Raw genomic sequence first — 23,552 nt, 5'->3', positions numbered from 1 at the left:
CAGAGATAAATCAACATCAGAATAAACTAGAAAAATGAAGAATAGAGGATGGCTTAAGCCGTAAAAACAGTGGGCAAAATAAGACGGCTATATACTGTAATTGAAAAAAATATCATGTGTTGCATTGAGGAGGTGGCACTGAGGCCAAAATTGGGCATGCTGCTTTTTGGCACCCTATCAATATAAAACAGAGTGGCAGATGGCTCGTAGAGTACCACTCATTTATTTCTCCCAAGTGAGCATTCTGTAAGTCAGCAAAAAGAGAAAGCGTTTACCTGTGTAGAAGGTAGAAACCACTGCTACCTTTATCTAACATGAACATGCAACAAGTTGGATCTATTTAAACATCCCCTCTCGGCATGTTGCAACAAGACATCATTTGCGTCTGACATGGCTTTTTTTTCCCACTAAAAAGTTAGTTAACCTTGTGGACATCTCTTACTCATTGCCTTTATTGGACAATTCAGGATGCATGTCGTGCATTGATGCATACGTGACAAAACTCACACTCCTAACATGCATGTGTTCAAGTTTTAGGTGAGCACGGAGAAGCTTTCCACCTTCCGATGAAGCTTAAAACAGACTTCTAGTGTGAAACCCTGCACATACCTCATTCCGCACAGTGCAGGTCAAACAAGTGCAGTAACAATAAGCAGAACACATTTTTCAGTGAAAAGGGGCTTTAAGGCCCAGCGTAACAGCGGGCAGTTCACATGTAATTTCTTGAACACGACAAAGATTGATTACATTGCGACAGACCGAGATTCTCTGCAGTTTCATTTTAATGACAGAGATGAGGTCTGCGCTGCCTTTTTGTGGCCTTGTCAAAACAAAGGACTCACATTTAACACACAATACAACTTAAATGACATGTTGAAGTCTTGAAAATGCTTGTAAGTATTGAAAAAACAAAACAAAAAGCAAGACGGAACGGAAGCCAAACGCCGTCACAGACGGTTAGCGCCGGTATTTCAGCTCACCATAACAGAGGAGCTGCGTCTGGATCCCAGGGGTGTGCTCGGGAGGGAGCTAAGGGAGGCGCTGACGTTGAACTCCTCTGAACTGAGGTTCTCCGAGCCATCGCCTTCGCCGTCGCTGAGCCCGCTGCTGATGGAGCTGCTCTCATCCCACCTGAAACGAGACAGGACGAGCACTTAGCGAAAAATGTGCCGCTATCAAGTAAACGGCAGCCGTGTGAATGTGCAGCACGGCAAAGCTGCAGAAATCCGGGTTTCGAAGTGGAGAAAAGGCTGGCAGCAAGAGCGACATGTCCATCTGCCTACAGTAAGCTGTGTCTGGAGGCGGCCACGTGCTCACGCAAGCAGGTAATTCCAACATGGCTGCAGCTGCTTTGATTCAACCAATACATCAGAGCTCCAAACCACACGGTGACCAAAGACTCAAGTCCGGATTATTTCTGTATTAATGAAATGAAGTATGATTTGTTTCCACTTATTATCTAATTGACTCTGACATCAAACCGTTTTGATTGTGGCGCCAGAGGTTGTAGTTCATTAATTCTGACAAACCCAGAATCTGTGAGCGCTCCGTTGAATCTATGATTGTGTAAATATAACCCACCGATCACCAACTTTAATTCAGCCAAGCGGTGAATGAAGCTTTCAGCAAACCACGAAAGCTTAATTGAGAAACTCGTAGCTAGGAGTCTAAATAAAACGCTCAATTTGGACATTTCATTTTGAGCTAAATATATATATATATACTGTGTATAAGCTGTGCCATAATATAATAAATCCCAGCAAAGCTAATGATTTAGGTTGGCAAACACATTACAGTCTTTGACTGCAGCTTCAAGGGAAACTTTACAGGATGTGCTGATAAATCTCGCTGGATAAAAAGTACGGCAACTGACAGCTCTGGGTTTAGACAAAGAGGTCTGGTATGCTCTGAAGAAGCAGGATGAGAGGAAATCGGAGTGACAGTCCTCTAACCCCTCCCTGACCCTTCCCTCAACCCCACAACCAAGTCGCCCTGAAACAGATGCTGCCAGACTGGCCTCTGGTGTGAGGAAAGCATGGGACAGCGCAGAGAAACTGCTCGCTGGGCATCAGGTCTCTGGAGACACAATATTTGAAAACATTTCAAATGCAGATCACCGGGTGGAGTTCAACAAGAGGTGTAGCCTCTCAATCAACCAAAACATCACAGGAGGAGGGTGATACAATTCGATTCACAAAGAGTCAGAGGGCAGTTTAAAATTGAAGAGGAAGCCATTGTATGTGCTTTAGAAGAGCAATGATAACATGTTGAATAAGTATCAGTATAAGAGACTCAACTCAGATTTGCATGATTACGTTCCCCATCATTACTACTGGCAACCACAGATGGTAATCAAATGTATGTGGAACATACATTTGTATGTATGTGGCACAGTGGAAAAGGTAAATGAATAAGACCCTTTAACGCTGAGTCACTGCTTGAGCTGGATCCGTTCTTTTCCTTTTCTTTTGGGTTCCCAAACGGAGCTGAAAATGCTCTCTGTGGCTCCGCAGTCGGCAATTAGCCGAGGCACGGAAACTGGGATTGCGTCGAAAAACACAGGGAGGCAAAAATGGCCCTCACACGTTCCGCATTGGACTTAACACCACGTGGCTGTAGCAGAGTTGCAAAACGGTGTAGAAGCGTATACTCTGACACTTTGGTGCATTCTGATGCACAACAGCAGCATGTCAGTGAAGTGATTTGTGGCCGTATAGACGCAGGACCCCAGAGGCGCAGCTTGACACGAACAAGGAGAAACCTGAGATTAATAATGGCATTCTTGAACATTTTGAAATGTTTTCACATACCAGCAACAAAGAGAATCATTTTTGATTTACATTAGGCCCAGATGTTCTCGGTATGTTCGAACAATACCACCTCTGTCAGGGGGCGGCAGAGCGGCCATGAATGACCCCCACAGGGATGTCAGCCTGAAAGGAGGCAGGAGGGCCTGTGGATTGTTGACATAAAGCAAAAAGTGTCTACTCTCAGAGGCGAAATCTAGACAGGAGAGGGTGGGAGTACTCCAGCTAAGTGCATACTTCATACATAGGGTGGCGATTAACTTTCTGTTTTCCGTGGCACAACTCCAACGGCTCTCTGATTTGTGCGTCTGCGCTATTATTTGCGTTGGGTTGCTTGGAAAATGTGTTGATTTAAGAAGACTTGAGGGATGACTGGGGAGCAGTGGAGCAGGGTGGGGACGCTGCAATCACCAACAGCATCACGAAACACACACACACACACACATCCGAGGGGCTGGCTGCTGCTACCGAGACGGACGTGTGTGGCACACACTGCAAAGATAGATGAAGAAAGAAGCAAGCCCAGAACTGATGCATATATAAGCTCGAGCCTGTTGCAGCTGTAAAAAGCAGATGAAATACACAGCAAGGGCAGTTCATTTGTCTGCATAAAGGGCAGCGGAGACAAAGCTCCTGGGGTGCATGCTATGGCTTCTATTATACAGATAGCTGTGGTTCTCCTCCAAGAATACAATGTGTTCCCACAGATGTTATAGTTCCCAGTGCCAAATCACTGTCAACACACTTCTCATGAGTATTTGTTTGACTTCATGGCAACATAATACACACATGTTTAACCCTTCAACAGAAACTTTAGAAGCTCAATTCAAGACACACTTTGCTACTTAACTGTATTTTTCCGGCATCGTTTTTATTATTAGAGTTTTCTACAACCAAAAATGTAACTTATTGAATTAAACCGAATTCATGTTACATGTTATGTTCATGTTATGCTAATGTTACCTTGGCGTAAAAAGTAACGTCCTCTTGGCTCTGGGCGCTGACTGCAGCGGAGGCACTTTGCCGATCAAAACACGTCCGCTCATTCGTGACCGGTTTGAACACAACTTCCTTGAATCATCCGCGTGCTGCCGAGATTCAAATGCATATCCTCCGCAAGCAAAGACCCCCCTTTCATCCCATCCAGCGAGCAGAAAGATGCAACACCCCCCTTTCCAAAGACATTTTAAAAAGGAAAAAGAGGCAGAGAGAGAGGGAGGGGGAGAGAGAGAGGCAGAGAGAGAGAGAGAGAGAGAGAGGCAGAGAGAGAGAGAGAGAGAGAGAGAGAGAGAGAGAGAGAGAGAGAGAGAGAGAGAGAGAGAGGGAGGGGGAGAGAGAGAGAGGCAGAGAGAGAGAGAGAGAGAGAGGCAGAGAGAGAGAGGGAGGGGGAGAGAGAGAGAGAGAGGGAGGGGGAGAGAGAGAGAGAGAGAGGCAGAGAGAGAGAGAGAGAGAGAGAGAGAGAGAGAGAGAGGCAGAGAGAGAGGGAGGGGGAGAGAGAGAGAGAGAGAGAGGCAGAGAGAGAGAGAGAGAGAGAGAGAGGCAGAGAGAGAGGGAGGGGGAGAGAGAGAGAGGCAGAGAGAGAGAGAGAGAGAGAGAGAGAGAGGCAGAGAGAGAGGGAGGGGGAGAGAGAGAGAGAGGGAGAGAGAGAGAGAGAGAGAGAGAGAGAGGCAGAGAGAGGCAGAGAGAGAGGGAGGGGGAGAGAGAGAGAGAGGGAGAGAGAGAGAGAGAGAGAGAGAGAGGCAGAGAGAGAGAGAGAGAGAGAGAGGCAGAGAGAGAGAGCGCGAGAGATGATGTCCAACGGCTGTCTTGGTGAACTATTACCTAGTGAGCTCATAAATAGATACTTCATTTATCATATACATACTGTTTTATGCAGTTTTTCCTCAAACTAGCCTAGCTATGAATAATGGCCCAAATGTTAGCTTGTCTGAGCAAATTGCCAGACCACAGGAGAGATAGTAAATTATAGGCCATTTTACTGAGCTCAGTTAAGTCCTCATAAGACGCAGGCTAGTTTGTGGCTGTAGCGTTCCAGTTTTAGAAAAATAACCCCCATTAGGTCATCAGGGTTGACTTGGCTTTGGCATTGAGCCTCAAACATTCAAACAGAGAGCCGGCATTACAAACCGAAGGTGTGGCGGTAATGAAGTAGGCATTTATAGGAGTTACATGATGGGAACTGTATGGATCCAGCGTTTTGTAACGTGATCCATATCTAAAAGGCGGGATGTCTCGATCTCTGCTGCTTTACAATGAATATCCAGTACACTGTACAGCCAAACGTGTCACTGGGCCGACTACAAGTGGGGGTCTGTGTGAGGGGGGTAGTAAGATGGGCTACAATAAGCCATATTTGCTAGCTAGGCAGTATTCCAATGGTATTCACATGTTGCTCATTGTCTGCTGTAGGAAACTAAAGCGATGAGTTCTGAGCAGATGTTACGATATGTTGAAGCTCTTCTGATGGGTGCTGGATGGTGTTCATTGCTTGTATGAAACACCTCAGAGTAAAGAAACAACTCCAGTGTGAACTGTCTTAGGTCCATTTCAAACTCAACAAATGTATTCAAATAAAGCTTAGTGATTTAGATTAGTGTCAGTGATGTCTCATGAAGTCTTGACAGTGATTGTCAGGGTTTTAACCTTCAACAGGAAAACAAATTTAAAAGCCCACGCAAATAAACGTTTTAGTTTTTTTTAGATCAGACAGTCTTTCACATGAAACAGATCACAATGACGACTGCACTTAAAAGTAATACGTGTTCCATCTTCATCCCTGCCCTCCTCGGGCCTATGGCTGGAAAAACTCCGTCCAAGGTACAAGGCCTGAATCACCATGCGAGCTCTAACCACAAAGCCACAGATGACAGGAGGACCTCCAGTGAGGCATGAGGAGCCTTGGAAAACCTCCCTCCCCCTCTCATTAGGAGTGGAACAGTCTCACAGGGATGATCTCACCAGATCTCAGCTCTGTAGACCAACTACTCCGGGAGGTAAAGGACGTCTCACACCCTGTTCACATCCTCGGCCAAAAATCTGATCAGTCGACTGTTAAGTCAAGCTTGACTTGTTTTGGTTCAAAATGTTGGGCCTGATTGACCTTTATGATGTATTATAGTTTTAGGCTGCCTCGGTTTTTTCCACCTTAGGCCACATCTTGTAATATGAATAGAGCTATGTATGGAATTTAACAGTTTTTTCTTTTTGTTGAGAATAAGTCAGTGTGTGTACCAGACAAACAGGCATTTCTCATTATCTGTCACAGAGGGAGATGCTCGTTGGATCAAAGATTGTTGTGTCTGCCTCTATCTTTTGTCCCTCTGATCATCAAGAGCTACGCCTTTCCACAAAAGCTGCACAGGGGAAATGTATTTTTCCGTGGAATATGTTTGCTTTTTGACATATCACAAATAGGTTTGGAACGAGTCGTCGAGGTGGTGGATGGGTTAAAAACACACGCTTTCACCCAGGGCTGCTGTTCGTGTCCCTCATGAAGAAAGTACTTTTGTTACCTAAATATAACAAAGTTTCAAAATGTAATGGAGAATGCAGTTTAGTTAAGACAGGGTTGGCTTCTCTGCTGTTGCTTGTTTTGCTGAAAAAGAAAAGAAAAACGAATCAAACTAAAATGTCTTTGCCCAGAATGATGAATGATATGACTTGTTTGCAGTCTCCTGTTTATCTCAGCCAGGCCACGCACAGCGGCTGAATAAGCTGTCACCTAAAAAGCCTTGAAGTCATGTTTGCGCTGTATACTAACAGCTGTCCCGCACTGATAACAGAGTGGCTTGTGTCCGAAACATCCTAAGCATGTTTTGCTCGTTGGGCTATTTACAAACTGTTAAAATCGAGATCCATGGGTGGTCCGAGCTCCCCTTTCGTGATCTGACCTTTACTGTTGTGGCGTTTGATCTATCGGTGAGGCCTCTCTCTGGTTCAGTCAACTGTGCTGCAATATGGGAGTCTAAAAAATGTATTTGAAAGATATTGGAGGAAAGAAAGGCCAGAGACATCAAGATCTCCAAGGGAATTCCTTGATATATTTTAAATGTCCAGCTCTAATTGGCAGCTGTAACATTAATTAACACCGTAACAAGCTAAGGGACGATATGAAGAAACTTAAAAGGTATGAAATGCTGATTGTTGTAAACCTCATTCATAACAATGGATATTAATGTGACGCAATATAACAGCCTCTACTCTTCTGGGAAGGCTTTCCACAAGATGTGGGCAGCTGGCTGCAGGGATTAGCTCCCTGCATTAGTGAGGTTGAGCGCTGACTTTGGGCGATAAAGGCCGGGCTCTTCCAAACCTTGTTGGTCCAGTTCATCCTGAAGGTGTCGGATGAGATCTCAGGTCACGAACCTGGGACCGTCTTCCACGCCAAAAGTGGAAAAAACACTTCCTCATGGGCCTCGCTTTGTGCACAGGGGGAACTGTTGTGTTGAAAAAGGGAAAGGGCCTTCCCCAGACTGTCAACACACACAAGGTCTAAAATGCATCATTAACATTTCCCTTAATCGGACCCAAGGGCCCGAACCAAAAGCATGAACACAGACACAGGCCGTAAAGTATGTGGAGAGGGGAGACATGATGCATTTTCCAGCCGCTATATTATTCATCGATGAAACTATTCCATAATAAGAAAACATACATTCTGAACAGGTGGAACTATATCCAAATAAAGACTTTCAGTTAACCTTACGAGAGTTGATAAGATAACATAGTAAACCTGGATGAATCTGAACTGTGTTGCTGCTTTACGGCTTGTTTCCATGTGGTGTCATGACATTAGATTTCCAGCAGGGGGCATCATGAGTTAAAGCTGTGCCTCCTATAGCTGCAGTGTAGTGTGCGTGTGCTCTGTAAATGTGTATTAAAGGAGGCACCACTTTGCATTTAAAAGGAAAGAAAAATTGCTCTTCACAGGGTTGATCTTGAAGCCTTTGATGCAGAGAGACAGCAGACATTCCTCTACTCAGTGGATTTGATCCAATGGTTCAATGTGAGGGATTATTTCAGAGAGACAGCATCCTTAAACAGCCTGGTTTAAGTATCATTATTCAAACAGGACTATACAGATTAAAAAGCCGGCAGAGCTTTGCTTCAGCACATCTCTGATCTTCCCGGTGCCTAATTTTGATCGGTATTGAGCTTGACCATAGCTCGGGCAAATAGGATTGGGGCGTCATCACAGAGCAGTGGTGTATCCATGTGGTAAATGTGTCTGAGAGAGTGCACGCACCATCTCCGCAAGGCCCCCTAGAAAATGGACTCGTCGTCTGATTATTGGACTGGAAAATGAATGTACAGTCTCCATCAGCCCCAGACAGGAAACTCTCCCCCCTCTCAGCCACGATATAGCTGATGCACACTTCCTCCTGAGACCCCGCAGTCTCATGCGGTGCCACATTTACAGCCTGAGCGTCTGGTAACTCTGCTGTCCGGGTATCATGATGTTGCACTACGACAAATTGATATCAACTTGATTGATATGGCACTCAAACACCGAACTTGAACCGTCTGAGTAACGCAGATTCAGTATCAACACGGAGTTGAAGCAGAGCCAAATACGACACAGAGCAGTATATTAACCTGAACCCACCAGACTTCATCAGCCACACTTAAAGGAGATAATCGACTTCAAACAAACATAACAATGAATGGAGAATGATGGATCAACACGTTCCACGTGATTCCGATTTTGAAAAAAATACGATACAGTGAGCCAAAACAGTGTCATATTTTTCACCTGAGGGGCTGAGTATGACGCACTGGTGGGATCCAAACTGCACACGCAGACGACCACACGCAGACATGATACAGGGGGGAGTCATACTCCCCTGGGGTGCTGCTGTAATGGTCCATTACTCACATGGCTGAGGATGCTGGTGGTGGCAGGTATGGGGATGGGGGGGCCTTCTAGATCCAGTCGTTCACTGACCCTTTGGTGGAAAATGAGAGTTCCATGTTGATCCCAGATGTGTTCAAGCTGCTGACTGTGTGAGCCTGTTTGCGCAGCAGTCTGTTTAACAGTAACACAGTGGGTGCTTTTCTTCATGGCTCTTCCTTCAACCATTTCGCAACATATTCAGATTACAAATTGACTCAAACATTTCAAAGTGCATAACTTTATCTGTGTGTGTGTGTGTGTGTGTGTGTAGTCTTCAGAGACAAGAAAACAACATCCCTTCTTGCAGGGCAATAGCCCATGAAGGACTGACCCCCGAGTGGTGGCCTCACTAAACTGTAATCCCAGCAGCGCCTGCAGAGAAACAGAGCAAAGAGGCCAAAACTCAATTTTGGTGCTGATGGGTTTAAGTGGGTCAGAAAACGTGCGAGGCTTCAATAGTTCGGCAAGCACTCCGTGACGATGGAAAGGTCCAACCCCGGGCGGGCAGGAAGGGGAAATTGACTGCAGACCGCCGGAGGCACAGATCCAGGATCAGATGACTGCAGCGAACCCTTTGTGCATTACAGAATGTGCTTGTCGATACACATATAGTTTCCACGAGTGAGGCTGTAAAACTACAAATACTCACTTTCATAACTGTACATGCAAACCATCGAGCAGATCCACTCACTAGCAGGGGCAAAGCTTTATTCTGGTTACCACGGACATGACATTGCCAGAGGAGCAAACTGAGCCATGGGCTTATCTGCGAAATACAGTAGTGAAGGCAAAGACAGCGATGGAATGCGTTCAGTGCTCGTGAGGTGTAAAACGGTGTCATTTTTGTCCGAAACATGCAATCGTATGCTTTTACTTTTAAAGGAATTTAGGAGGTTTGTTCTTCAGATTAGATTTCTGGAAAACTGGTTGAATGAAAGAATTTTCCACAACCAGTGCCACTGTAAATCCTGGCATGACCCGGATGGAAATGGAAACACAAACAATAGTATACAGGCAGACAGCTCTCCCCCAAGGCCAATTAAGAAACAATCAAATTAAGTGGTTAGCATGCTGCCTTCACACCCGACTCTCTCTCTCTCTCTCTGTCTGTCTGTCTGTCTGTCTCTCATTTTCTCTGTCTACGTCTCTCTCTTTCTCTTTATCGCACACACACCAGCAGTTGATACAAGTACACGTACACACACACACACACACACACACACACACACACCCGTTCAGCAGCTATCACACACCGACACAGGAGGCAGTCCATCAGTGGGTCAGTGGAAGACGGTTGCCATGGCAGCACATCCCGAGCCACGTTGCCGCATGATCAGAAGTGTGATGCTGCTGAACCAGCCTCCTTTCTCTGCCCTGCATTGCATTGCTGCCTCCACATGAACGCTGCTGTGTAGAAACACAAAATGGAACGGTCCCGATCCCGAGATGTCCCCATCCTCTCTCCCTCCCCCCCCCCCCCCCCCCCCGAAAAAAAAGTCACCTTGTAGCAGGACAGGCTATTTTTGGTTCACCTTCACCACGTCTTCATCCTCAATATGTATTCTACTGTTTCTGCATCAGCTGTGTCTAAACTGTGACTTGTTCTGTGTCATGTGTGAGGCCACGAACAGCACATGAAATCTTACACAGTTCGCTGATGATTAAAAGATCTTATTGAAATGAATCTGTACTGTACCGTGAAAGAGATTTGTGTCTCCCAAAATATACTTTATATCATATCTATACCACATTCTTTGCTAAAAGTAAATAACTACCTTACATTTGGAATAAATGGACAGCTGTTAATCACCTTATATTTGCATTTACCTCCAATTAGCTCTATTATAGCAACAGCTCTCTGTAGTAGTTCTGGCTACATTATCCCTTTACTACTGTTTATAATGTCCCTGAATGAGATGAACAAATGAATAAATGAATGAATGAATGAATAAAGTAAGAATGTATCTCAGTAATTATTTATCCATCTGTCTGTTTGTCTGTCTGTCATATAACAGGGTAGAGAGATGAATGTATGTGTAAATGTATCAGTTACTTTTTTGGGTTGTACAGCCAACAACTTCAATGTTTTTGTTCCGCTGTTGTTTTCAGCGAAAAACGTACAATAAACTGCTTCAGGTTTTAACCTCTATAGAGAGGTTGCTAAAAGAAAACATGTGTTTGTGGAACAAAAACGAGCCAAAGTGAGGCGTGACCTCAGCTTTCTATGAGGCTTTGCAGTCATCAATAGCTCTGTACTGCCGCTAAGTGCCTTTCGTTGCTTCTCTCCGAGGTCAGCCAAAGAGTTTGGAGCCAAACCAAATGCTGACAGATATTATATTATCAATTCCAATTTAAGGGGTTTTAAACTGTTAATTTTCCAAGATAAAACGTACATCTGTCAGACACAATCATCATGTTCAGGGAGATCTGCCTCCAGTGAAATTCACATGTTCTGCTGCAAACATTCGGCTTGCATTCATCCCATCAACTGAATGACATTATGGAAAAAACAAGTAACTTTCCCGGGTTAACATCTGCATTCGACATGAGAAGCTAACCTGCGCTTACATATTCTGCAGCTGAGTGCCTGTAGAACATCAACCATAATTGACTGACCACTAACATGACACTGAAAGCTCAATAGTAGTCACAATTTATCTACCAGATATGGAAAAACCCAACCATACACAAGCAATATAATCTGATTACTGCTCTAGTCATAAAACCAGGGTTTGCAATAGGATGATATCATACGAGTCATGGTGGAACTTTGCCAATATGTTTTCAAGAATGTAACCACAGGAAGCAGTTATGATTCCTGACGTGGTGAGACGTGGTCACGGCTGAATAAGGTGCCACCTCAGCACTCAAGAGAGAGAAAACAGTCGCTCAGCGAGGAAGTGTTGCTCATTCTCAAGCAATTAAGTTGAAACTAAATGTAGTCCGTTCTTTCTACCATGAGAGCAGTTTGAAGATGCGTACTGAAAGACTGCTGTATATAATGCAATAAAATGAAACTGTCCTACAATAAATACTTCCTGTGTGAAACACTTTTGTGTCAGAAAGGAGGTGATTTTACTCGATGGTATAAACATTGAATCAAACTACTGTGTGTAAGGTGAAAGGAGTTGCTTGCAGTGACAAACCCGAAGATATGTCACATCCTACACAGCAGAGATTATTAGCCTCGGACAAAGCCAAGTGACTAGTTGGTGGTGAAAGTTGAAGTCCTCAACATTTTTCTCAAGAGTTGGTGAAGACCAAACCAGAGCTAAAACGAGAGCGACCTTCGGACTTATGTTGGTCATGTGACGATTCATATTTATGGCGTCACAGTGTCTACTGGATGAGAAAGAGGACAATTATTAGCCTCCAGCCTTATGGGCCAGTGATATCGTAGAGGTTTGTCAGTCAATTGGGCTACTGTTTGCTCAAGTAAGTTGTCTCTGAGATCTTACGATCTCTACTGTCCAAAAAGTGACTTTACGTAAGGTTGTATTTATTAATTATGATTAAAACAGGCTTCTTAAATATTTTTTTTCCTTAACTGGGCCAAACCAGATTATCATTAATAAGCAGTGTGTTGCTGTAGAGCTCTGATGGAAAGATGGAGCTCTTGAGGAGATTGAGATGTACGTATGCATCAGACTATTGACAAGGCAGACACACTGCAGCAGTGATTACTGTCAGTGTGTACACGTTTAGCCTTAGATAGCCAGTGCTGTCTGGTGTGGATTAATCAATATCCATTAGACATGGAGCATGGTGCTGTAGTTCCATCAACAACATGCATTGTGTCTTATTATGTCACCAGTATCTGGTTGTTTCTTACAAGTCTCACTCTACATTCAGATTTAGTTCATTATATTTAGGGCTTATTTCAGATCAGTGAAATGCATGAACATGGGAAAACTGGGGCAAGAGAACAGAAGTGTAAGAGAACAGAAATTGCACTTCGCCATACAGTCGATTACCAGCTGGTTCCCATGGTTACACAGGGGGGGGGGGGCGCCTGATCTATTTTCAAGAGCCGGCAGCTAATGGCTCTCAGTGAGCCGGAGTGTGAGCGTGTGACAAGGGGATGTACAGTAGAAATGCAAATGTAACACGGAATCTGCAAGGGGGAGCTGCGAGGAAGAAAATTTGAGCAAGTGGCTGCTTCAAAAACCGGATGAACTAGTTATCTGCACCAAAAGGTTGTTGGTACGAGGGAGGATTCATTCTTGACAGAGAGAACAGCTCTCCAGTATTCCTGCAGGAGGGATGCTTTCCACTGAAACTAATGCAAACGCAGACCACCAAAGCATGCAAATTAGAGGGGTTCCCGCAGTGTTGTATCTTCCAAATATAAGCAGCCTACTCAAGGTCAGGGAGAAAACAGCCCCCAGGGTTTCCATGTATTGTTGTGTTTTGGCAGCCACAATAGCGTGTAATAACTCTTCTGACATGTCCATGTATGTACCCAAACACACCCATAATCCTCTTGGAGTATATGGTAATAATCTACAGCAGGGGCCGGTTGTCTCGGATGTCTCACAGCTTGTCTCCATGAAAGCATGTTTCGGGACTGTTGACACTTGAAGGCCTAACGCTGAGCACGATGATGCATTTTTAAAAACACGGTTATGTAAAATTGTTAGGATCTTTGGTGCCTGTGGTGCTCACCTCTCACATCAATTTGAAGCAGTAGAGCTGATGCAGAGAGGTACGAAATGCAGGGCAGATTTAAATGGATTTCGAGTGCACGGATGTTACTGTGAGGAATGGACCCATATGAGATAATCCCTGTTTAATCCTAACCTCATCAGGTTTCTGATGTCTGATCTTTTTCACCTCCCTCCAAACTAAATTCTAAACCTCAACACACGGAGCTAGTCGTCCATTTTTATTCAACACAATCCTCATTTTTTTAATCATTCTTGGTAGCAATCTCATGCCGTTCTGATTCTCCTCAGCTACAAATTTTGACGAAACTTTAAATGACCCATTTCAAACTTTTTCTTCGTTGCTCTAATTTTTACTCATCTAAATGAGTCTCATTTATTTTCTTGTCCTCACTGTAGTAAGAACGTGACCTGGCTAGCAGGGACTGGTGAGTGCTCAAGGGGCTGAGTTTAAATCCCACTGCATGTGCAACAGCGATAAAGCTGCTAAATCAAACTGGAGGACTGTCCTGGATTCTTTCTCTCTTACTCTCACTGTCAGCTGTCAACTTGGGAGAGCGAAGTAGATAAACATACACAAGGCATGTGAGAGGAAGGAGGCAAGGGTGAAGGTGAGAAAGGCCAAGAAGAAGAACAAGAGGAAGAACAAGAAGAAGAGCTTCAATAAGACAAAGAGGACGGCAAAGAAGAAGAAAAAGAAGAAGGAGAAGAAGACGAGTGTGAAGAAGACAAAGCACAGGAAGGCCAAGAAGAAGAAAAAGAACAAATTGAAGAGGAGTTTGAAGAAGAGGAAGTCAAAATATAAGAAGAGTGTGAAGAAGACAAAAGACAGGAAGGCAAAGAAGAAGAGGGTGATGAAGACAAAGAGGAAGGTGAAGAAAAAGATGAATAATAAGAAGAAGAGCAGGAAGAAGACAAAGGTCAGTAAGGTGGAGAAGAACAATAACAACAACTAGAAAAAGCATTTCCTGCTGAAAATGCGTTGGAATGCTGAAAACTGAAATTAATCGCAAAAACATTGCTGAAAATAGATATCCAATTCAAAAACAAATTGCAAAAAGCTGAATAATTCAAAGAGTTTAAAGATTACAAATATGAAAAGTCATATCACACCTCTCCTGAAAGAGCTGAACATTTTGATATTTGAACAGTTTCTGTGGCTTAAAAAAATTCATCAGTGGTGATATTTGTAGCAGTATAAGTTGTAGTAGAAGTATTATTAGTAGAAGTATTAGTAGCATTAGAATAACTACTAGTAGTGGTAGTGATATTTGTAGTAGTAGTAGAAGTTGTAGTAGAAGTATTATTTGTTGTAGAAGTATTAGTAATTAGAAGAAGTAGAGAAGAAGCAGTGTCAGTAGTCATAGTAATAGCTGTAGTATTGGTCGTACTATTTCATATCACAGTAGTAGTAGTAGTAGTAGTAATAGTAATAGTAATAGTAATGGCAGTAGAAGATGTAGCAGTAGTCGTAGTACTCGTAGCAGTCGTACTAATAGCTGTAGTAGAATAAATAGAAGAAGTTGAATAAAGATTCGAAGAACAATAGTTGGAATGCTTAACAGCATTCCAACAATTAGCAGAGCGTGAAGAAGACAGGCGAAGAAGGAGGAAAAAACAAGGAACTGTAGGAGGCAGCATTCCTGATCAGAAAAAAAAGAAAGTATTGTCTAATTGAAGCCATTTGTTGCTTCTTAACCTGTTGACAAAATCTTCAAAGACCCGTCAGAGATGAGGGAGCATTTACTGTGTAACCGAGAGGACACCTGATGAGTTCAAGTCCTACCCTCAGTGAAGAACTTCTCTCACTGTCAGCAAAAACAGCCTCTGAGAATGTCATGAGCACTGTGAGAAATCCTTTCAGAGCAAGAGAAAAGCAGAGACTGCTGATGAAAGCTCTTTGATGCTTTTTGCAAAACATCAGATAGCAAGACAAAGCAGAAAGCCACGATGTCGGCTTGAAAAGTCACACGAAACCCACTGTTGAATGTTATAATGCACAGCCCCTATGCGGCCGAATTAAAACACGGAAATGCAGAATGCAACAATGAAAAGCATTTGCAGCAGGACACCCATCAGCTTAGCGTGAGTACAACGAAATATGACAACAACTTCTCACTGACCTTTTTAAAGTCACAAGGTGGAGGCCTAACGGACCAACCAGCATGCAGCCAATCTGCTGTCGCTGATTGGTTCATTGTTGTTATGGCAACAAGAGGTTTCAACCCCATCTTCAGGTGCTCTTACCCGTTGCCTAGGTTGTCGTTGTCGTCGTCATCCGGAAGGCTCTTTCCTAGCACGTCGCTGTCACTCAGGTAACCGGACTTGAGGTCGGAGTCATCCAATCCTTCGATGAGCTCAATGCGAGACGTGCCACTGAGGCGGCTGGAGCAGCGAGCCGGCATCGTTTGGGCCGTGTACTGGGAGCCGGTCGTCTTACTCCCCTTGTATCCGCCGCCCGTGGAGGACGGGGCGTCGCCCGCCTGAAGGCGAGGGCTGGACTGGCCGTGGCGCCAGGAGACAGGCGACGAGCGGTTGGACAGGCTGGATATGCTGTGAGCGTTGGCCTCGTCGCTGTCGTAGCCCACATTACTGTCCATACAGCTAGAGCGACACACGGGGGGGGAGGGGGAAAAGGTCAGTGTGTGTTATGTTCATACACATTTAGCTGACTTTCTTGTCCAGTACGACACAAATGCGAACCAGAGCACCCAGTGAAACGTTCTTCTCGCTCTGTCCTTCAAAGAAAACCCACAGTGGCATTGAGTCGCCGATGCCCCAGATACAGCAGTTGTGTCGCGTCGTCTTCGGGGACTAAAACTAGAAATGTGGCCTCTTTGAACCCAAAGACAAAGAGATGGACGATCCGATATCCCCATGTTAACATGGCAAAGAGGATCTCTCTCTGTCTCGTTGAGCAACACATTCACACACACCAAGGACTTTGCTTTGCACGGCTGTGCTGTCGTATCTAAAGCAACCTTTCCATTATTCTGAGGAGAGTATATCACTCCTGTAAGTGAGTCAGGGTTAGAAATGTCCTCCAGATGGCCGCGAGCGTCTTCTGTGTCTGCCGATGACATAACTACATGTACCAACTCACCCAAATAAATATTGCAATGGCTACGACCGTGGGAGTATTTTTATCCATTGTTGATGGATAATTCATCAATATAGAGGCTAACTGGCGCCACTCCAGTACTGAACCTGACGGAGAGACAAATTTTTACTCTCATCTAAAAGACATCTGAATGATTGAAGATAATTATACAACATAACTATAACTGCTGAGGATTACAAGATGTCTCGTCAAGCATCCAATGAGAAGGTCTGGCCAATAGCAAGGGTACAATCGCAAGATTTCACAGAGAAGATACTGGATGGAGTTGATATTGATTATCCATTCATTTCTGACCAAAAAACATCAAAACAGAATGTCAGATACACAATTACCACCATTGTACCAGCTTTTAAAGTATGTGTTTTCAAAGAACTGCATAATGACACATTCAGCAGACAGAGAGAAACATGATTATATTCTAAGTTTATAATTATATTGAACTTGTAGCTGTGGTTTTGGTTTGCAAAAGTCTCAGGCTTCCTTCATCAGCTCATCAGCAAATATCAACTTGTATGTCCAAATGAAAATGAAAATGGCCTGTCCTCCACCAGTGCCTTATGCTGTTGTTGCTGCAACAATTTCATGTCTGGGCCTTTTGCCTATGAGAGCTAAACAGAGAGATTCTTAGAATGAAGTCATGACCACGAAACAGAGACGGGCTCTTTAAGAAGGATGGAAGCCAGATGTGCACCAGGTGGCAACTCTCCAGACTGTTTACACTTTATTGTGTTATGTATCGATCCAACGAGCTTTCTGTTGCTTGTTCACATGCGTTTTCTTTTTTTCCAGTTTAAACAAAAGACAGAATATTGCTCAGGGTTTTATGATGTCATGAGCAAGACATACACTGCCTTTATTGTTTTTTGTGTGATACTAGCCAGTGGTGTGGGAGACAGCATTATGAGGCAATATAATGTCCAAAAAAATGCAGATGTAGTGCACTTACCTGTGACTGAGCTGAGAGCCCCGCAGACTCGACATTGTATCCTCTAAATTCTGGCGGAGGTCAAGGACATTCTGCACGGTCCGCTTCCTCTGGGACTCAGGGTCTGTGGGTCAGTCATGCAGAACGAAAGGTTATAAAACATTTTGTGTGTGGAGATAAAACTCAGACACATGCTGCTGTTTCACTGTGGTTTGTGCTGGAGTATGAAGAGAATTCATGCATACACACACACATTTCTGCCTCCACATGCATGTGCTCTGCAATATTTGTGTCTGGACGGATGTGACAGGCAGACAAATCTCACTCCATGGACTCCCTCACCATGGTAACCTCCGCTCTACCCCCGCCTCCTGCACCGACGTGGTACATCCTGGAGAATGAAACACTGAAAGGTTGCCTCTAACTTCGCTTGACCACCAGGGGGATGTATTCTGACATTCATGCCACAGCAGGATGGTTTTTCAAGGACTTTTCCTTTCTCTCCAGAGCTTCTGTGTTATCGAGCATTAACTCAGAGTCATTCAGCTGAAGTTGTGCGGCTAACAAGCAGCTGAACTGCAGCCAGACGGGCTTTCACTGCAGGTCAGCTTATTTGGACAGAGCTGCGTGCGATGCAAAGTGTGCAGTCAGTGGGTCACGACCGTGTCAAATCAATATTACAGTACAATTATGTTGTTGTGTTAGCTGTAAACAAATGAGAGGAACCACCCTGTCTTAAAACAAAATGACATGGGGCTTTCCACTGCAGTGTGGGGAGCTGGAACCCCCCCGGGAAGAAAGAACATGCAGTACATTGACTGGAATAGCTGGAGGAGAGGGGAAGGGGCGTAGGCGTCAAATAATGGGCTGCTCTCATGTTAGGATGTTGAACTCATTCACAGAGTGTATAGAGGGAATCAATATCACGTGCAAACATTTACACACAGTTTGTACAAAACACACTCGCTAACGTCCTTCTTTAAAACCAGCACAAGAGATAGGAGTCCAAATCTGCAATGAAGCCGAAGGCTTGTTTATAATAGAGCCATTGATACATCAGCTGGTTTCAATAGCATCCAAATACATCGAATATATGGCCTCAATGAAAAAACAATAAATCGTCATATGGAAACGTGTGTACCCAGACAGTATAACCCAAGTACATACTTGAACATCACAGCATTTTATGATTCATGAGCCACCCTAAATGTGATACTGAGTAAATGTTAAATATTATGTTGTTGGAAACTTGTCTGGGCTCAGGTTTTATTATTAACTTCTTTGAGCAGGGATTCTTTAATGCAACTTACGTATATACTTTATATAGCAGCAGACTTCTCTCAGGGCTTCTAAGACCTATTAATGCTACAAATCTAATCATCAGTGGAAGTCAATGGTCCACTTACAAACCCATCGCTTCATTCACTATCCACCAACAATTATTGACACTTAATAGTTTAGTCTTTTTTTCATCAGTAACTGTCACATGACTGTTCTGCATTCATAAAATGTGATGTACTGCTTTATGGGATTCTTAGCAGAACGTAGACACAGCACAGTCAAATAAATGGTGGACACTGAATACGGTGCAAGTTTTAGTAAAGAGGAAGTGATTTCATCCACAATAATTGATGTTTATGAAGGTTCCAGTTGTCAGAAATGTGCTGCATGTTCCATTCAAAGCAATGAAAAACATTCTGCGTTGCGTTCACAGACAAGTCAAAGATTGTGGTTTCAATAACATGTAAACGTGCTTCAAGTCACCGCTGATTTCTTTTCTGTATGAAATCAAAACTATGAATTTTCCTTCATCTTAACAAATTTCTGAAAGTGCCTACACATAATTATAAAAAGTTGAATAATGCTTGAGTTGCTAAAATCATAATTTGAATAACAGAATCTGATATTTTTGCACAAATCAAATGAAATATGTTGCTGATATGTTCTGTCTTGACATTTTTGCGAGAGGTTAATCATTTCCTTGTTATGTTCATTAAAAATGTAAACGTATTTTCTGATGCAAGTTAGTTGTATGTAAAGATAATTTCTCGGGAAAGTCCTACGAATGATGTCACGGGAAGTGATCTACATCGACACAGGCAGATTAAAGTGTGGCAAAATGAATTCCAAAGTATTATTTAAAGGCCTTTAGTTATTACCTTAAAAAACTATTTCCATCCAAATTTCCAAAAACAAACAAGCCTATTAGTGAGAGCAAATCAGACTCCATTTTAAAAGCCTGTGTCATTGGATCAGAGCTCACATGAAGCTTTTCAGAACTTCTCACAATGCACAGATGGGAAAATAACTTGTGCACTTCAACAAAAAGTAACACCCTCACAGTGATGTAATAGATTGCTCAATTCCATCATGCACATTGGTGACTTTTTCGACTGAGATATCATCAGATATTACTTAACTATGGGTTTTTATGTTTAAAAATGTTACGTTAAACTTACTGTACCTTTAAGAGGCACGATTTCATGACCCTTACATGCCTGTATAGCTTGATATTCTACTCATATTCAACCACTGTGGGCCATATATGTTTGAGATCTTGCATGACAGATGACATATAATTACAATGCAATGACGTTTGCTCGTGCCCTTTTTCCAGGAGTCCTGCTGTCTTTTCTACTCTCATCTTCAGCTTCCTATCTGTCGTTCTAATGACCTGGCATCTATTTGTCATCGTGCATTCATCATTTTCAAGAAACGTATTTGAGGCTACTCCGTTTCCATTTATTACACAGCAGAAAAGAGGAAGACGACTTCAGTCAAATAGAAGTTGCAAGTATATGAGTATGAGATTATCAAACCACAAAATAAAAGCATGAAAGCTCCACTTGATCGGAACGCAAGTGTTTTATTATGCCGTGTTATCTGCAGGCTCGTCTTGTGATGAAGACGATGTTCCACTACTGTACGACAAGCCACGTGCACAAATTTAGATGGCGAGCTCAATAGATGAGCCTGTTGACTAAGTTTTTAATGCCATGTTGGTAAACAAAGAGACCCTCTATGGTCATAAATAGCGTCCTTTCAGCCATCTTATAATGAGATATGCTGCAGAAACAGAGCAGACTTTTAATAAATTGATCTATTTATAGCAGCAAGGCTGCCCACATGCCGTCAGGACAAGGACAAAAGATCCAGTCCACCATGCAGAAAAGAGTGCTCAGCAAATGCTGCCATGAATGCAACACATTAATATATCATTGACGATCATTTTCTCTAATCTGCCTGATCAATTTAAGTCAATAATCACTGTTTCCCGCTTTTATAGCACCATGTTCTGTTTCCTGGTTTTCCTTTCATGAGCACAAAAGCACTTGTCAAATCTTAAATGATGATAAATAATTCATTTCGGTAATAACTTCCCCTTTTTGAGGAATAACGACTTTGAATTGATCTTCACAGATCATAGCGGTCAAAGTGTAACATGGAGGAGAAAAGATGCATCAGCTCGAGGCTTTCTGCTGCAATTAGGTTAATAAAGCAGACGCGGATTCTGCAGAGCTTTTAGAAATGTTAGTGGTTGTTTCACACCCAAACATCACTGATGCTGCTAATCTTGTTGTTGTTGACAGTTGGTAGTTGACTCTAAGTGTGACTAACATGAGTGATAGATGTCCATATGGGCTAATGAGGCATGAATAACCGATTCAATCACCACAGATGTGTTCATTACGATGCAACTGAGAACATGCCCTGCTGCAGATATGCTGGAGCAAGGGAATGACAAATAATTGAATAGTACATGCGATGCTTGTTGGTGTGTAACATGCTTGGACCAGATTTGTCAATGATAGGATTTTAGGAATATGAATTAACACAAAGCTCTCATGCTCTAATCTTCCTGTTCTTTAAATTAGAAAACCTGCTGTCAGAAGTGTCATCAGAAACCAAAACATTGACATAAGAAAATGCAGTTGTATGCATTGAAGGGTGTAATGTTCAGTCTCTCTTTCTATACAATAGTTGCTACAACAGATATTTGAAGGTCTGAACTGTAAAATAATTCAAATCTAAGAAGTCCAATAACCTTGCAGTGAAAACAGAGGAATTAGATAAATACAACACCTGCAGCTAAACAAGGAGGCATGCTTTGGTATACAAGGAAAATATGATGGAAGTCATCAGAATCACCATCATGTGATCAAAACCCTTATTATTCACCCAGCTCTGCCTATAAACCTGACCTACACCTCCAGAGAGAAAGCCATTTTCCTTTCTTTTTGCAGTAAACCATCTGTCAGCGCTCTACAGATGAATGGAGCTGCGAGGAGGCTAAATATGTGTCTGTGTGCCTCAAATGAATTCAATATGGCATGCCTTCTTTCCCCATCTCTCTTTTTATGGGACGCGTTACGTGGAGGAGTGGATGAACCCCGGAGTGCATCGGCACATGTTGCAGCAAACCAGAGCTCAGTTCAGTTCGCTGGTAATAATCCCCAAACCCCTCAGGCTTTTCTCATGCATTCAGCCGGCAACGCTACGATAGAAAGCAAGCATGTTTCACATCAACGGCCTCAGACACCTAAACGACATGCTGGAGGAATAAGAACAATAGCGCATCACTGTAGCTTTGGCATTTTTACGTAAAGCTGAATGGTTGATAGGAAGCCAAGCTGATGCAGCATTCAATTAAATAATATAAAGGGGAGCATGCTTTGCAAGCACAACAAGGATATCTTCTTCGTCGTCGAACTGCATTATATCCGCTCTTAGGGTGGTGTGGGTCTGCAGGAGCAAGCAGGTGCCGTGTGACGGCTGTATCGAAGGGGGCGTGCCGCCGAGATGCACTGAGAGATCTTACAAGCGGGGCGTTTGGTTTGTAGCACATGGTCGCCACACATACTGTCGGGGGCCCTGGGGTTGTACAGGTATCAAGACTGCTCTGCTGTACTCACCCAACATCTGACTGAAGAGCAGCTGCTCCAGGTCGCCCAGCACCGTCACCACCAGTTCTGGGTCCACCTTCAGGAAAGCCTTGTCTCCCCCTTCCTCCCCTTGGCCCTTGGAACCGGACTCCCCTCCGGGTCCGGCTCCCTGCTTCTTAGCGTTGGCCTTCGCCTTGCTGGAGAGGATCTCGTCATCCGACTTCCCGTCCTCGGGCGCCGCCTTGCTCATGGGCTTCACCTCAGCGTAAGGAGCACGAGGTATGCGGCTCAGCTTGCTCAGAGGAGATGGAGCAGCCAGGGGGCTGAAGGGCATGGGCTTGCCCTGGAACAGCGAGTGTTCCGATTTGGATAGGTTTCGAGAAAGAGGGGCACAACCTCCGGCACTGCTGCCCACCCCTGCTGTCTTTGGCTTGCCCATCTTGGACTGCCCTGCTCCGGGCTTGGCCATGTCATCGCACCACTTGGGCTCATAAAGGTGCAACTTCTTCTCGGCGTCAGTGAGTACAGCCAGGTTTGTCATGGACCTCTGCTTGCGGAGATTGGAGGACACTGGTAGCCTGCCCTCAGAGCTACCCGCCCGGTAAACCTTCAGTTCAGCCCTCTGTGTGCTCTGGGGCACTCCAGACTTTGCCCTCTTGGCTGCCATACCAACTCCTTTGCCATCTGCTTGGCCGTATGCCTTTGTGCTATCCGTCCTTTCCATCTTCAAGTGTCCTCTGCCTTTCACACTATTTCCAAGCATGCCTCCTGCATGAGACCATGTAGAAAAGCATCAGCGAGGGAGAAAACTGGCTTCCGTATCAAACCCTTTTCCTTGTGCAAAAACACACATAAAAATGCTTCCTCTAAGCTGGTTCCTCTGCATCCTTCTCTTTCTTCCCTCCGTCCCCTTCTCTCCCTCTTTTTCCTCCTTACAGGCTGCTGCAGTTGCAGCTGTTGCAGTGCTGCCCAGGCACTCCCTTTCTCTCCTTCCCTCCCGTCCTCCTTTCCTCCGATTTTTTCCACCCTCCTCCCTCCAGCACACTCTCCTGCCGCTGAGCCGCGCAGCAGCGGAATGACAGCAGACGCATCAACGCTCCCTCCTCCCCCTGCTCTCTGCTGCCTCTGCCTCGCCTCCCACTTCCCTCCCTCCCATCATGCCTCCTCCTTCCCTCGTTTGTTTTCCTTCGTTTAGAAGATGCTTTGCTGCGTCTCAGCAGAATATGCGAAATGCAAGTGAGCGATGAGAAATGATCATC

At 44.0% G+C, this 23,552-nt stretch overlaps 1 protein-coding gene across 1 annotated transcript in view; it reads right to left on the bottom strand.

Annotated features, from left to right (window-relative positions):
- nav1b (neuron navigator 1b) overlaps window positions 1–23,266 on the bottom strand; it is a 44,827-nt gene extending 21,561 nt beyond the window's left edge. Inside the window, exons 1-4 of the mRNA XM_079265372.1 lie at window positions 22,324–23,266; window positions 17,432–17,534; window positions 15,612–15,968; window positions 981–1,131 (exon numbers count right to left, since the gene is read on the bottom strand). Of these exons, the coding sequence (XP_079121498.1) occupies window positions 981–1,131; window positions 15,612–15,968; window positions 17,432–17,534; window positions 22,324–23,056 (1,344 nt within the window). The 5' untranslated portion in view covers window positions 23,057–23,266. The remainder of the gene's footprint in view (window positions 1–980; window positions 1,132–15,611; window positions 15,969–17,431; window positions 17,535–22,323) is intronic.
- Window positions 23,267–23,552: the final 286 nt, after the last annotated feature.

This window comes from Melanostigma gelatinosum, assembly GCF_949748355.1.
Source record: "Melanostigma gelatinosum genome assembly, chromosome: 3".
NCBI lineage: Eukaryota > Metazoa > Chordata > Actinopteri > Perciformes > Zoarcidae > Melanostigma > Melanostigma gelatinosum.
This window is presented reverse-complemented; position numbering and strand designations above follow the sequence as displayed.